This window comes from Phalacrocorax aristotelis, chromosome 9 (genome assembly GCF_949628215.1).
Source record: "Phalacrocorax aristotelis chromosome 9, bGulAri2.1, whole genome shotgun sequence".
Classification (NCBI taxonomy): Eukaryota; Metazoa; Chordata; class Aves; order Suliformes; family Phalacrocoracidae; genus Phalacrocorax; species Phalacrocorax aristotelis.
The window spans coordinates 18,617,226-18,631,633 of NC_134284.1; the positions used below are offsets into that span (position 1 = coordinate 18,617,226).

The 14,408-nt window shown below is 39.6% G+C and overlaps 1 protein-coding gene across 2 annotated transcripts in view; it reads right to left on the reverse strand.

Annotated features, from left to right (window-relative positions):
- EML5 (EMAP like 5) overlaps positions 1-14,152 on the reverse strand; it is a 109,862-nt gene extending 95,710 nt beyond the window's left edge. For both annotated transcript variants that reach the window (XM_075103675.1, XM_075103674.1), the window contains exon 1: positions 13,749-14,152. In XM_075103675.1, coding sequence (XP_074959776.1) covers positions 13,749-13,945 — 197 coding nt within the window. In that variant the 5' untranslated portion in view covers positions 13,946-14,152. The remainder of the gene's footprint in view (positions 1-13,748) is intronic.
- Between the last annotated feature and the right edge of the window lie 256 nt (positions 14,153-14,408).

The window sequence follows — 14,408 nt, forward strand, 5'->3', positions numbered from 1 at the left end:
AGGCAGTCCAGCTATTCAGCTCCTTTGGGTCATTACATTTGATGACCCAAGAGGTCTCTTAACAACTCAGTACTGTTAAGTGATTTGGTTAGGATCTGTCTGTCACAAAGTTACAAACCAGTTCTTCACTCCTGTATACAAGTGAAAAGTATACAAACCTACAGAGACATAATAGATTAAAAAACTGAGGCAGCCTAAAATTAAAGTGGAAATACTGATTTCTCATTCTAACCAGTTTATAAACTAAAGAAACTACTTTAGCATTACATTAGCATAAGTGAAGATTACTATGCTGTAGACAATTATGTGGACACTGAGAAAAGTATGGCTATAAAATCAGAACAGATTTAATTTCAAATCAAGTTTGCAATGAAATACAGGCTAGAAAGGGAAACTGAATGACAAAAATTCTTGTAACAGTTATAATCACTCTCATATTTCAGTGCATGAACACTCATTGCACTGTTTGCTGAATTAGAAATATACAGAATAAATTATTTAAGGTCAAAGAAGCATTTACTCCAAATCTTTTAGCCAGGAAAATTTCAAAAATTTCTTTCCAGAAAAAGGTTATTTTGGGTGCTTCTAACCTCACAAGTTAACTAAATAAACTTGCTTGAGGTACAAAATTTTCTTGTTTCTAAGTCTTTTACTATCACGGTAAAATCCTTCAAACAACCCTTCGTCCACTCATTACCGTTTGCTGCTTCTCCATAAGAGATTTACAGCAGTTTTTAACTACTAGATTAATCTTCCCTCTATATTTTTGAAATTTATGCTAGGTCTTCTAAGTATTACATTGAAAAAAATCACAGATTGTGTAATTTTCTTTCATATTTCTGAACAAGTAGATTAAACAGCAATTCAGTCTTCTCCTATGGCATATATTATGAAAAAACTTATCTGAATATGTGAGAATTTATCATCTGAATATTCAAGAGTGGAGTCACAGAATAATTAGTGACAACTTTTGAAAGGTTTTTCTTTTATACAAAAAGGTCACCCTGATAAAATTAGCAGTTGCCTTAAAATAAGGAATGGTGGGAAGAAGGCAGCGGCAGAGCTGCTAGTGAAATAAGCTGAGATAAGCACAATATTCTGTGCGTCAATGGGCTGTATTTCATTACCAACCAAAGAAGGTTTAGAGCAGAAGAGAGCACTAAGACAATCTTTATCTTGCCAACCCTACAGACTGCAGATACATTATATTTCTTCTGGAGCTCTTGAGAACACCAGCCCTACACATGTTCTGTAGGTGTTAGTCAGATGAGTTTTCCTACGGAAAAGGAAAGGCCAAGGACATCTGTAACACTTGTCTCAAATTTACCATCCCAACATCTAACTTCATGCCCAGAAAGGTGAAATGAGCCAAGATACCACTTAAACTTGAGACATCATCTGAATCACCATGTAAAGAAACTATTAAAATGTGACAGAGGCCACAGAAGAGAAGCATTTAAATGAACGACTGTCTGCTAAAACAAACAAAACACCCACATGTACCAGAAACCTGAACAGAACAGAAAAGCAGCATAGGAAAATGCAAGAATACTTACCAAGTAATTGGTAAGCAATGGAAGCTGTTGTACATGTAGGCCTACAAACTTAATTACTAAAAAAACACTAAAAAGGAGAAGATGGATTATGAGAATTCATGAGCAACACTTTCAAGAAAATACAACTCTTCTGCTCTAAAATTATGTTTATCTCAAGAATGCTGATGTAGTTGACTATTCCCCATCAGGTAATATAATGTATACTCATTATCATAAGCATATGCTGCAACCTGAAAAAGGTAACATCACAATTATTTATAAATTTATTACTGAATAGCATTCTAACTGCTATTCATTTTTATGGTATTAATTTCTATGGTAGAGGAAACAGCAATAGGTAAAGCAGTAAGTAAAAGAGAAACCTGTAACTAAAAATGCAAATATCATCTAAATGCAACCTCTATCTAAAAAAAACCCAGCAAATCAAACATTTACCAGTTCTTCAAACTTTCCTGTTATTTCCCCAAGTACTCTGGAAGACTATTTAGCTTAAAATGTCACACTCACCACAATAAATCTTCAGGAAATTTCCAAATGCTTTCAGATAACTTGTCTTGATCTAAGATAAAGCATCATTCACCTTGCTTGCTCTTGCAGAGGGATTAAAAGCAGGGGAGAAGGATTAACAGAGTTCTAAAAGTCAGGAGAAGGTTTATACAGTTGTCAGCTAACCAAAACACAGAATTAATCCACTCATTCTGTGTACATTCTGTCTCGATAAAATGGAGACATCTCACCACTACTCACCTTAAATGACTAAAACGCATAAATGTTTTTAAGTGACTTCGACCATTAAGTATGTTTGGGGTTTTTTTCCCAATTGTATGTATGTATAATGTTTGCATGCACCTACATCGCAGTCTGACATTATTTTCAGGAGCTTTATTGTTCAAACAAGCTACCCTATAATTCAGAAAATTGAAGGGTTACTGTTATTTTTAACATTATTTCTTGTGACTAAATCTAGTTGGATATGTACCACATAAATAGAAAGAAGCAAAGCAGTAAAACAATTCTTTTCATCTAGTCTTTTAGAGCATTGCTATAAAACTACGTCACATCTACAAGTTTTGTTCTCCAGTTCTGGTAAAGAAAAACATACAATAAGTAATCAGGAGTGAAAAGTGCGAGTAGAGGTGAGAATATAATGACTCTACTATAACTATGAGCACTTCATGAGCATAATTTTCAGCCTGGACACATTTGCTCTGCTATTAGGTCTGGTCCTTTGCCTCAGTTTTGTTTCTCTTCTGTTCAGCTGAATTCTTCACTTAAACCAAGCATTTTATTTACATATAATTTTATGTCAAATATCTAATCAATACACCTTGTACGAAGCCAAAGGAAGTTCAAATTGTAATCCATCCTATAGCCAACACAATGTAAAAGGCAAATAAAAAATTTCCTGTATGTCATCAGTGGCACTACCACTTGTGGTACCTATAAAGCTGATCACTTTGTTCAAAATTACATTATTCTCTCCAAAGCTACGGCACTAACTCTTCAGACACATTTCTCTTGGCTCTTGAATTCAAACTCCCAAGAAATATCCACAGCAAGTCACAGCAATCCTTGTGAAGCAGGAGATTTAAAATCTAAACAGAATGCCAGGGTCTGCTCAGGCGTCCTCCTGTGCCAGCCAGAAACCCTACCCGCTATCCACTGATGAGGCACAGGTTGTTCGAAAATGATGCGTATGGTCCTGGTTCTGAGACTGGACATGCATCCCAGCAGTTTGTTAACTGAATCTACTGCAGAGAAATCTCATGGAACTGATCTAAAGCATATGTTTAAGATTCATTTATTTCCACATACCTATATGAAAACCTACTAATTCTGTTTATATTTGCATGGTCTAAAGTAAAAAAAATCCTGTGAACAAACTGGCTTACCGCAGCTCAGAAAAAAAGGCATTTCAATTCACAGCTCAGGAGGAGTTATTACTCCCACTGTATGAATCCACTGCTTTTCAGCATAGGAACATCATTCTCATGCAAAACAATGCTAATCCACAGATAAACATACCAAGATACCTACAAAAAAGTGAGCCCCCCAAAATATTTGTCAAAGATGACTCCATGAATATTTAAGCAATAAGAAGTTGGACATCGCTGTTAGGATGGGAGTTAAAATAAGGGCAGGGGTGGCTGGCTAAAATGAGAGGAAGTAATGTGTTTTTAAAGCAAAAGAATCAGTCTGATCTGGGCATACAGATATGGGCCTTGAGCCATCCTGTCTGCAGGCCAAAGCAATAGGCAGTATAAGGATAACTCCCCTGAAAAAGCTCGGAAGATCAAGCAGTGACGTGAAACTAGAAAACTGTGAAAAACAGCTGGAAGGACTGTCCACTGTGTCTTCTGAAGTAATATCTAAATACCCAGGGCTTTCACAGAAGGATAAGCATCAGGCACCATCTTAGAGAATCTATTCAAAAGAAGAGGAGTCTACCAGAAAGCCTCTCAACAGTAATAAGGATTTTTTCCCACTAGGCTGAGGAAAACTATTCTGAAGAAGAGATGTAATATTTCTCTAGAGATTTAATAATACAGGTATCCTCTAGCAGCTAGGTAAAATAACAAGAAAAACTGCTTTCCTAGCAGAAATGGTCACACAAAGACATCTTGCTCTAAATGCAGGGTAGAAGTGGAATATCTCACCTATCACCAAAGTAATAAGTATGTCAGGATGGGGCCTTCAAAGGTCAGATTTTCTTTGAATTCACAGGCTGATGAAGATGTATCCAAAAGTGATTTTGCTCAACTCGGGTATCAGCTACTAATGAATATCAAAGTTGTCAGCATTACTAAGAAAGAGGACATCACTTTTGCATTTTCATGACCAAAACTGAAGCAGAAAGACAAAAACTTGAAAGTAAAGGTGGTCAACACCAAAAACATTCCAGGCTTTTATCATGAGATGGTGTTCACCCTGGAATTCTTTGCAGTTTCCACCTTTTGCAATATATAACTGATTGGTATCATAAGCCCAGCTTAAAAAAATCAATCATATCCTTTGCTACCAAGAGTTAAGGTAATCTCGGCCGACTCTAACCTTTTTTATGCAAATCAAGCACTGCATTTTGAAAGCCTATTGCTATTGCAACAGCTACAACAGCAATACAAATAATTATATTGGTTATTTCTCACAGAAATGGTCTTTTGTAGCCACTGGAGTAATCAGTGTGATCTGTGCCCTAATGCGAGTTAATTTGTATGTATCTATAACAATCTGTAAGGTGCTTCACTGATGCCTCATGGCAAATTCGTACTGCACCAGATGGCACTCACACCAGAATCTCACTGTGTAGAAAATCCTGACTGTATTTTGAAGAGAACATTCACTAGCATCTAGATTAAACATTCAACTGAATTATTAAGATGACCAGGGGAACTTCCACACTCTGCCACCCAAGTTCAAGGACTATTATAACTTTATTTTTCTTTTCAAGTTATTTTGAGTGCTCAGTAACTTTGCCTACCGTGTCAAAGTACCAAAAGCAACACATTATTCCAAGTCAAATAAATATACTGTGAATAAACCAATTTCCTCGATAATACTATAACAGCATTATAATTCTAAGTGTATCTTAAGAAATCTAAATTTTAAATTGAGCATATGACTGATCCTTATCAGTCCAGATTAGACAGCTTTGCCACTTTTATGAATAATGAATTATTTTTCTTTGAAAGTCCTTGATGCTAGACAAAAGCGCTATCCTAAATAACAAACGTAACTGAGTGATATAATAATATTTTGAAGAACTGGGTAAACTATATTTTGAAGTAAAAAAATCCCTCGAGATATTATAAAATGTAAAACTAAACTCTGGCTTTTTTAGCATTATGTCAATGTCAGCTTAAACTTTAAAAACCCAAAATTGTAGATAACATAAAACTAGAAATAACTTTTGATAATTTTTGTTGTTTGGGGGAGGTTTTATTTCAAGTGATGTATGTTTTTTAAAAAGCCTACAGTGCTTTTGTTAATAATTACAGTAAAACCTGAACTCATTTTTTGATATGTCAGACAGAACTAGCATACTATGTTTTTCAATCTAAAACACTTACGGGGGGGAATAAGTTGACTCTTAAATAATTAACTGAAGTTTATTTTATGTCTTAATGGAAACTTTAAATTTTACATTAAAAAACCCAAACATTTGACTTCATACAAACCCTTAAAACAATTATTTTATTCAAAAATAATAAGCTACTGCCTGTCACCATCACAATAACATTGTGAACACAGTAATAAGTTAACTTCATAATGCTGTTAAAAAAAAATCAGCCGGGAACATATAATCTGCTTTCCTTCCTATATCAAGAGGATGACTGACAAATTAAAACATCGAAAACACAGGTAAACAGAAATGTAATTTCTTTGACTGCAATTTCGAAAAGCTGAAAGATTAGGGCAGACCTCAAAATTTCTGCAGAAAATCCCTTAAAATTTGTACTGATCAAACATTATTAAGCCTTTGATTATATTTCCTGTTCTTCTCTGACATTGCCCCAGAGCCTCATGTTGTTGCGTTAGTTTTGACAAAAAGAGCCAACTACCAAATCAAGAAAAGCATTTTCTACAGCACCAAGATGCTTTCTCATTTAAGTATTGACCTGATCTGACCCTGCCTGTGAGTGCTGACAGAATCAGATCAGAAGGTGATGTGACTGCTGGCTATGAAAAGCATGATGCATGAAGGCAAGCTCGTAAGCCTGTAGCTCCTTGCTGTGTCGATCTACCTTAGTCAACCTCTAGTAGGTTTTAGACATGCAATTCTGGCTGGATATCTTTGGTATTTCTATTCACATAGTTTTAATTAGCAAAAATAAATTTTTCAATGGTATGCAGGCATAATAAACAACAGGCGCACTCTAGTCCCATTGCAAAAATTAATCCAGGAAATACTTTATTCTGTATTCCTAAAATATTTTCATTTTATCAAGCCAAGTCTAAGCAAAAGATGTTTTAAAAAGAAGACACACAAAGCTGTCAGGGCGGGTGGAGGGAACTTGTAATGAGATTCAACAATAAATTCCTCAAAGAATATCTTGCAGCCTGCTACAACATGTGTTCCAGAACAGCTCTAGAAGTACACCAAAAACTTGGTTTCCTCAAGGAAAAAGTACATAATTCTCTCTCCCTCTAATTTGTTTATGACATGAACACAACTATTCCCTCTAGACTTTTACACATTTTACAATTTGAGATCACTCAACATGAAAAGCTTAACAGAGCTTAACTGGGACTTTGTCCTTGTGAACCATAGCATAAAATGGACAGGTCAGCAGAACAATTGCCTCACTCCTTGTCCTAGCAATTACTTCTGCTGCAAGAAATGCCATTTTGACTGATAGACAGTCAAAAGATACTTGAGGTAGAGGCTCATAGGAGGACTGATTTGTTTAATTATGACATAATTTAGGTCCCATTAAGTCATGAGTTCTTTAATGGAAGGAAATTAACTGATTATGCCCTTATAGAATATCTGGAGGTGACAAAGTGTGAGTAGATGGACTTATCTTTGGTATAAACAAAACAAACATGGCACCATATAAGCCTAAGAATAAACTAAAGAGAAGACTTGATTTTGAAGTTAAAATCTTACACAAGCAACATTTGAGGTGTTTCTATGCATTTGAGGGATAACTGTAGGGTGGATTTTACTCCTGTTTTCCGCCAGTAAAGTTTTTAAAGGCTCCAAAGGGGATAACTGGCCTTCTTCAAAGGCTATGATTGTTGAAATAATTTGGGAGATTACATTTCTGCAAATAAAAAACCAACCAAGTTCTCGTCTAGAAAGAAAGATCTCAACTACATAGAATTCAAGGGCATACAAAGAATTCCTCACCAGAACACGCTGAAGCTTGTTTTCCTCTCTGACATTAGTAATTCAAAAGACGGAAGAGGTTGCACATGTAATGGATAATTAAGAAAATTCTCCTTACGTGGCAACTGTGGTATTCGTTCAGTTACATTCCCTGGAATCCAAAAAACACAACTAACCATGAAATTCCTGGTGAAACTTCATAGATCATTGCCAAACTAACTGACAGAATTACGCCTGATAAAGTTTTGTAGCCATACATAATATCTATTGCTTAACATTTGTGCTTGACTGTCACCTGGAGTTAGGTCAGAGACATACACCATTTATTCCAAAAAAGAACAAGATAATAAACCTGACAGCAGATACCCTAACCTTCAATTACTTGAATTAGTTGTTGAGGTTTTTGAAAACTAGGACAGATCTTAGGGTGCCAGCCTACTGAAGGAATAGAGAAGATGGAAGTAAAATAATTTCCCTCTACATTCTTGAAAAACCTTCTGTTTGGCTCTTTTTCTGAGAAAATAAATTCTTTTCTTTCATAAGGTTTTCTCACGGCATGGATCTAATGAAAAGGGAACAGAGGCGGAATGATACAAAGAGGTGGTAGAAATACACAGCATCTTTCCAGAAAAAGTCCAACTGCTAGTCATCCAAAGTCATAGCAATGCACAGTTAACAAAAAGATAGGATGAGGAAAAGATCAGAGTTGTCATTCAAAACTGACTAATGACTACATTGCTAGAACTTCTGTTTGCAAACCACAGCTGACAGCCACACAGAGGAAGCCTGGACCTGCCCCTGGAGAGCATTATCTAATAGCAGTCTTAGAAAGCAGCTGAGAGTCCAACAATTTCTAACCATCAGCATCTAAGACTAATGTTGAGGGTGCAACAATAGGTAGAAAAATCTACTTCAAACAGAGCTGGTGGACAGCATGAACACCAGGAAGCAGACATTATTTTAGTGATTTTGATTTTCACTAGAACCTCAGAAATGTTGACAGTAGAAAGAAATGGTTTATTTTGCCTTGGAATACAGGAGCAAGATCACAGAATCTCAGGCAGGGCAATCTCTTGTAGGTTGAGCCAAATTCTGAAACTTAAGAAGATGACAGTCCTAAATAAAGCTCCCAGAAAGACCACCATTCAGAGTGGCCAGAGTTTTGGCTGCTGCTTTTTGTTGCTTATGAAACAAAGTCCAAGATGATTTCTATAGAGATCACAGCAACAAATAGGAAAAATTGTCTTAACAAAAGCTGTGATTTAGACAAGTAAACTATTTTGTTGACAACGGCCAAACCCCATCTCTGTCAGAATATGAAGAAATGCTTTGTCATTCTTTCTACCTGTCCTGCACAGACCTCTGCTTTCTACAGGCATGCAGTTTACCTCTCTACAGTCTTGGATACATAGGGGCACAAAGCAGGAAAGAACCAGATGCTTTTAAACAAACTGAAGGTAGTACCAATTTCTTTCTCCTCTGTCTTTGCAGCAGGGGATGTTAGTTTCTGGTACTAGAACTCCTATCAGTAAGAATTTTAGTGTTTTGTGAATAAGTTTTAGGTTATGTCTGCCCTAAAAAACAGAACTCCACATGAGTCCTAGGGCAGACAATGCATGATTTCTTTCCCCCAACTTAGTCTGATACAAGGAAAGATACATAGATTTCTAGACAAGTAGGGAAATGAACTATTAGACACAGACTGTGGTTGCTCTTCAGCGCTAGAGGTGGCATTATCAACAGAAATTGAAGTGTTTTTTCTAGCTTTAGCTACCTTTAGCTACAAAGCCTAAATGTATCACAGGCATCTTAGTTAAGTAGTCACGGTTTACTGGTGATCATGTTCTAGGAAGAATATACAGCAGCACTATTTGCCAGCTAACTCAGATGATGGATGCTAAAAAAGTAGGAGAGGGATAACGACTCTTCCTAATTTGTCTCCCTGTGACAGAGAAACACAGTTCCTCTTCTTTACTTGACCTGCATGGCTGTGCGGTTGTTTTACACCAGCACAGAGATAATGGCGCACAAGAACAGACCTATAAATGAGTGCTAAAGTTTGAACTGAAGAACAGACGTCATGGAAAGCAAAATATGCATTTTTGCCCAATCTACTGAAGACTTCAAAAAGATGCACTTGTCTGACCTTAGGTTTTGCTTTTCAGTAGCATCATCAATGCCAGGTGAAAAGTTAATTCCCAGTAAAATTTGAAGCTCAGAAAAAACATGGTCTCAGAAAAAGAAGAAAGAAAAAAAAAAAGGGAAAAAATGCATCAAAAGGAAACATTATTCTAAAAGTCTCTGTGAAGCATATCAGCACAGAATAGTCCTGGTAACATCAAAGGCTTTTGCAAGCAGACAACCATTTAAAAAGGTGGATGAGTTCAGGGTTTCCCATTTTCTCACCTTCCATCAGAGAAAGTAAGTACACAAACACGCTTTAGCTAGCCTAGACAAATAAGGAGCCTCGACATGAGCATCAGCTTCCAGTATGACCAGTTAATACTCTGAGGGGGCATCTTCTGAAATTTTTGTACAGATCAGGATTAAATATAATCCCCCCAAGGTCTCCCCCTCAGACAAGGGAAGGGCAGTGTACATTAAATAACCCATGTTTCTCTAAACCACTAATATTATGAAGAGAGAAAGATCAAAGGAAAGATCTAACCTAAACACACCAAGACATTGCTTCTTCCTCCTCTACCATAAAGCAAACCAATCTACACCTCAGAAGCTAGTTTGGTGATTTATGAAATCCTACAGAACACACATCTTAAATCAGTAACTTTGCAGGAATAATTCACACGTTAATTCAAAATTAGTATCTCCTAGATATACACAGCCCAGGCTAGATAGGGCATCTTATCTTCTGCAAACACAGCAGATGTCCAAGTTATGCTGCTGGCAATGGATAGCACTACCAAAGCAAGTCACCCAAGATTTCACATACAAGATTTTCCTCCCTGTTCACTCCTAAAATCGTAAGAAAAAAAACTTAGTTATCAGCACCCACAAAAGACTCAAATTTCCAAAGCACTTCTGCATTTAAATGACATGTTCCACAAGTGCCCACACACACCCAGGACCTCAACAATAAAAACATGCAGATGCATAAGAAACGGGAGATAAATAAGATTGAAAACATCATACTCTCTATGCTCCAGAATAGTGGGTTAATTTCTGGCAAATAATTCTCAGAAGAGAGAAAAACCAAAAGATAAAAAACAAAAGCTTACCAGAAAGCAAGAGAAGTCCTTTTTAGAGACAGACCGAAGCTGAATGACTGAGATTGCTCAATTCAAAAACCAGACTAATAGAAGAGGCCCCAAGTGATCCTAATTACCCTCATCCATTCCAAAAGGCTGTTCGATAGAGCTGAGGGACAAAACACTGAAACAGAGCTCTCATACTTTCAGTGCACAGTTAACTGAGGCTTGGGGGGGCGGGCAGTGGACGCTGATTAAAATTAAGACTAGACATTTATACTGGAAATAAATTATGTTGAAATATCTAATCGTATCAACAACCTTACAGCAGGTTTATAGGGTTTTAAAATAATATAATATAGGTTTTTGTTTAATAAAAGGAGGTAAAATTTCACAGCAGACAGCAAACTAACTTCTAGTGCTAGAAAGAATTTTCCAAAGGAGAATATCCTCTAGCTGTCTGTTAATCTAATACTGTTTTCTGTTATTAAAGATAAAGAACTGGTCTCTGACTTAAGAATTACAATTCCCCTCTTCCTGACTGATGCTTAAAATTAGAATGTTATCCAAAGCATGCTAATGATATAAAAGTTCCCATAATGAAGAGTACTAATAATATCACCATGTAGCATGCAATATATACCACTTAGTCTTTGTAGCTATGGAGCTGTGCTCACGGAATTTTGGTTCTTTAAATATGTACGATTTTCAGACACCAGACTTGTTTTCACAAATGAGATCCCATACTTGTAAAAAGACACTCGATCTTCCCATTGCGTTTGCTAAAACATCACAAATGCCTCAGCATTTGGATGGTACTTGCTGAGGCTATTAAAACACAAAACATATGATTTTTTTTTGCAATACAAGAGTTGAGTTTGCAATCTTCAGAGAGAAAATTTAGTAACACCAATTACTGTATTATATAATCCCATTTTTGCACCTGTTTTCTGGTATTTTAAAGATCCATTTTCTTCATACTTGACCTTCCTAACATGACTGCTTTAAATATTGAGAACTAACATGTCTAGGTACCCAAGTTTAGTCAGGAAAAGTACAGGATTATGACATTTAAATGGTACCATGTTGCTTTTAGAAAAAGCAGCAAGTGAAACACTGATCACTGCAAGTCTAATCTTACTATTAGAAATAGCCATGTTGCTTTTAAAATGGAGCATTCTTCTTTAAGCGAACTAACATTTCTGTATAGCTTTTGCATTTAAGAGGCATGCAAAATTCTAACCGTGTAAAACAGCAATCCTTTAACATATTTAGATTTATATTCCCTCAACATCAGCACAATTCAAAGCAGGAGAAACTCCAGCATGCCAGGTCACGGTCCCATACAAATCAAAGTACATCCCCATAGAAATCAGGTAAAGTCGTTATATTTTTTCTCTCTGGTTTGCTGACCTTTGACAGATTTTTTTTTGGCTTAATACTATTCTGAATAATGATTTCTGTCACATTTTAGACAAATGTAGCACAATGTACCAAAACTGAGAAAGAGTGAGCAAAATACTGTTACCCCAGGAAAACGTAAACAGCTTCCCCAGTTGTAGCTCAAACCACATAATTATTATAGTATAAAAAGTCCTACTGAAACAAACGGTGTCATTCCGAAGCACTCATAAATACATGGTATTAAATATGTAATGTTACACTACAGCAACCTCAGACCTTAGATTCAAACAAGCAATAAACCACTGCTTCCTCAGCACGATGGGAAGTTATGGATCTGGATTTCCCACAACACCTGACATCAGACACAGCTAGCAGTTCTTAAGAAACACTCCTTCCTCGATTAAAATGAGAATGTAAATGATGCAAATAACAGTGATTCAAACTTCTGATTCACCACCTGTAGTACAATGGTCTATAATGGTACATTGTCTGTCTACTTTTGTCTTCACGTTTTCAGCACCAAGGAGAAATACACTATAGACATGACACACTTCCAAGGGACATTCACTGCCATACTTCAAAACTACTTAAATTTCTTCAAGATGAAGGTTTGAACAAAGCAAAAAAAAGTGGCCATTATGAGCAAGTTTTCTACTGTGTCTAAAAGCTTAAATCAATTACATAAATCTATTCTGCTCTCCACAATACCTGTTACTCCTGTGAGTAACGCATACAGAAGGTATGTCTTGCAGCACTAAGCATCATCAGAACAAGTTTTGTTCTGTAAATTGCCTACTTCTAGCTCTCATCCCAACAGGAAGAGCAAAGGAAATCAGAATTTAAAATCCATCCGCAATGACACCTACTGGAAGGGAATGGACTGATGACTCAGGCTCACATCTGCCCTTCATACTCCCCAAATTCTCTCATGAATCTCACAACACGACTAGGCTTATAGAAGAATCCTTAGAGTGAAAATATATTTAAGAAATAACACCAGCACATTTCTTCCGCAACATCAGTTCGTAATTTTTTTATATGAACTTCAGCACCTGATAACATTCACTGCCAAGTGAACTGCTGAGCTACAGGAGAAGCCTCAATTTTGCAAGAAAGCCTGATCTTTTAAGATCACCCTAAAAGTTGCACGAGTTACAGGCAGGCCACTAATTCCCCGCATAATCGTCCCCTTTTAAACGTGTGCAGAACGTCTACCTGCGGCAGATTAACCTCCTCCGCTGCCCAAGCGTTCCAGGGCGCACACGAGATTACTCCTTCTCCTCCCGCCGGCCCTCTGACATTCCCGGGCGGCCGAGGACCGAGCAGCGCGCCTCAGGCTGCCCTGCCGTGCCGAGCCGAGCCGAGCCGAGCGCCGCCCGCCCGGCGCACAAACGCCCGTGTAAGTTTCGGCACTGCGCACCGGCGGCCCGACAGCACGGCCCATTAAACCCGGCAGCCAAAGGCCGTTTCCAGGCTGTTTCTACCCCTGGCGAAGGCCGGCCGGGGGCCGGGGGTGGGGGCGAGGAAGCGCTGCTGCCTTTGATGCGTTCCGTCCGCTCCCCGGCTCACCACAGCGCGCACCGGGCGCGGGCGGCCGGCGCAGGCTGGGACGGCAGTGGGGCAGGCGGCGGGGGGGGTGGGGAGGTGGGGTGGTCCTGGTGTCCCGCTGCAGCGGGGCAGGAGCAGCGGACGGGGGACGAGCCGGGCTGGGGCCGGGGCGGCGGGATGCGGCCCGGCAGCCCGCGGCGGTACCTGATGATGTCGTCCTGGTGCCCCAGGTAGAATTTCTGCCGGTGCTCCCGGGGGCTGTAGACCACGCCGACCCCAGCAACGAAGTAGACGATCTCCTTGGCCGCGGTGTAGTAGAGGTTGTTGCGGCACTGGTGACCCCGGTAACCGTAGACCCACTCCAGCCGCAGGTGGCAGCTCGGCGCGCTCCGGTCAGCCATGTCCCCCCGCCCCCGTCAGCCGGGTACGGCTCTCTCCCGCCGGAGACCCCGCGGGAAAGGGGCGACGGGTCGGCCGCCCCCTCCCTCGGCTCGGTGTCCGCCGCGCTAATCCCTGGCCGCCGACATGAATGCCCGCCGCCGCCGCTCGTCCGCCGCCGCCTCACAGAGGGCGCCGCCGACCGAGCCCGCCCCGCCGCCTCGCGCCGCCAGACATGGCTGCACTGAGACACCGCCCGGGACGCGGCGCGAGGGTGCGGCGCTGCGCCGCTCCAGCCCCACCCCCTCCCCCGTCCCCCGGCCTGCGCCTGCGCCAGGGGCAGCGCCGTCAGGCGGCGGGGCGGGCCTGCGCGGCTGGCGGCGGGAAGGGCGCGAGCGGCGAGGCGCCGCGGGGAGCGGGCGGGCAGGGGGGAGCGGGCATCACCGGCGCGCCTTCTTTTTTTATTTTATTTACAATTTTCTCCCC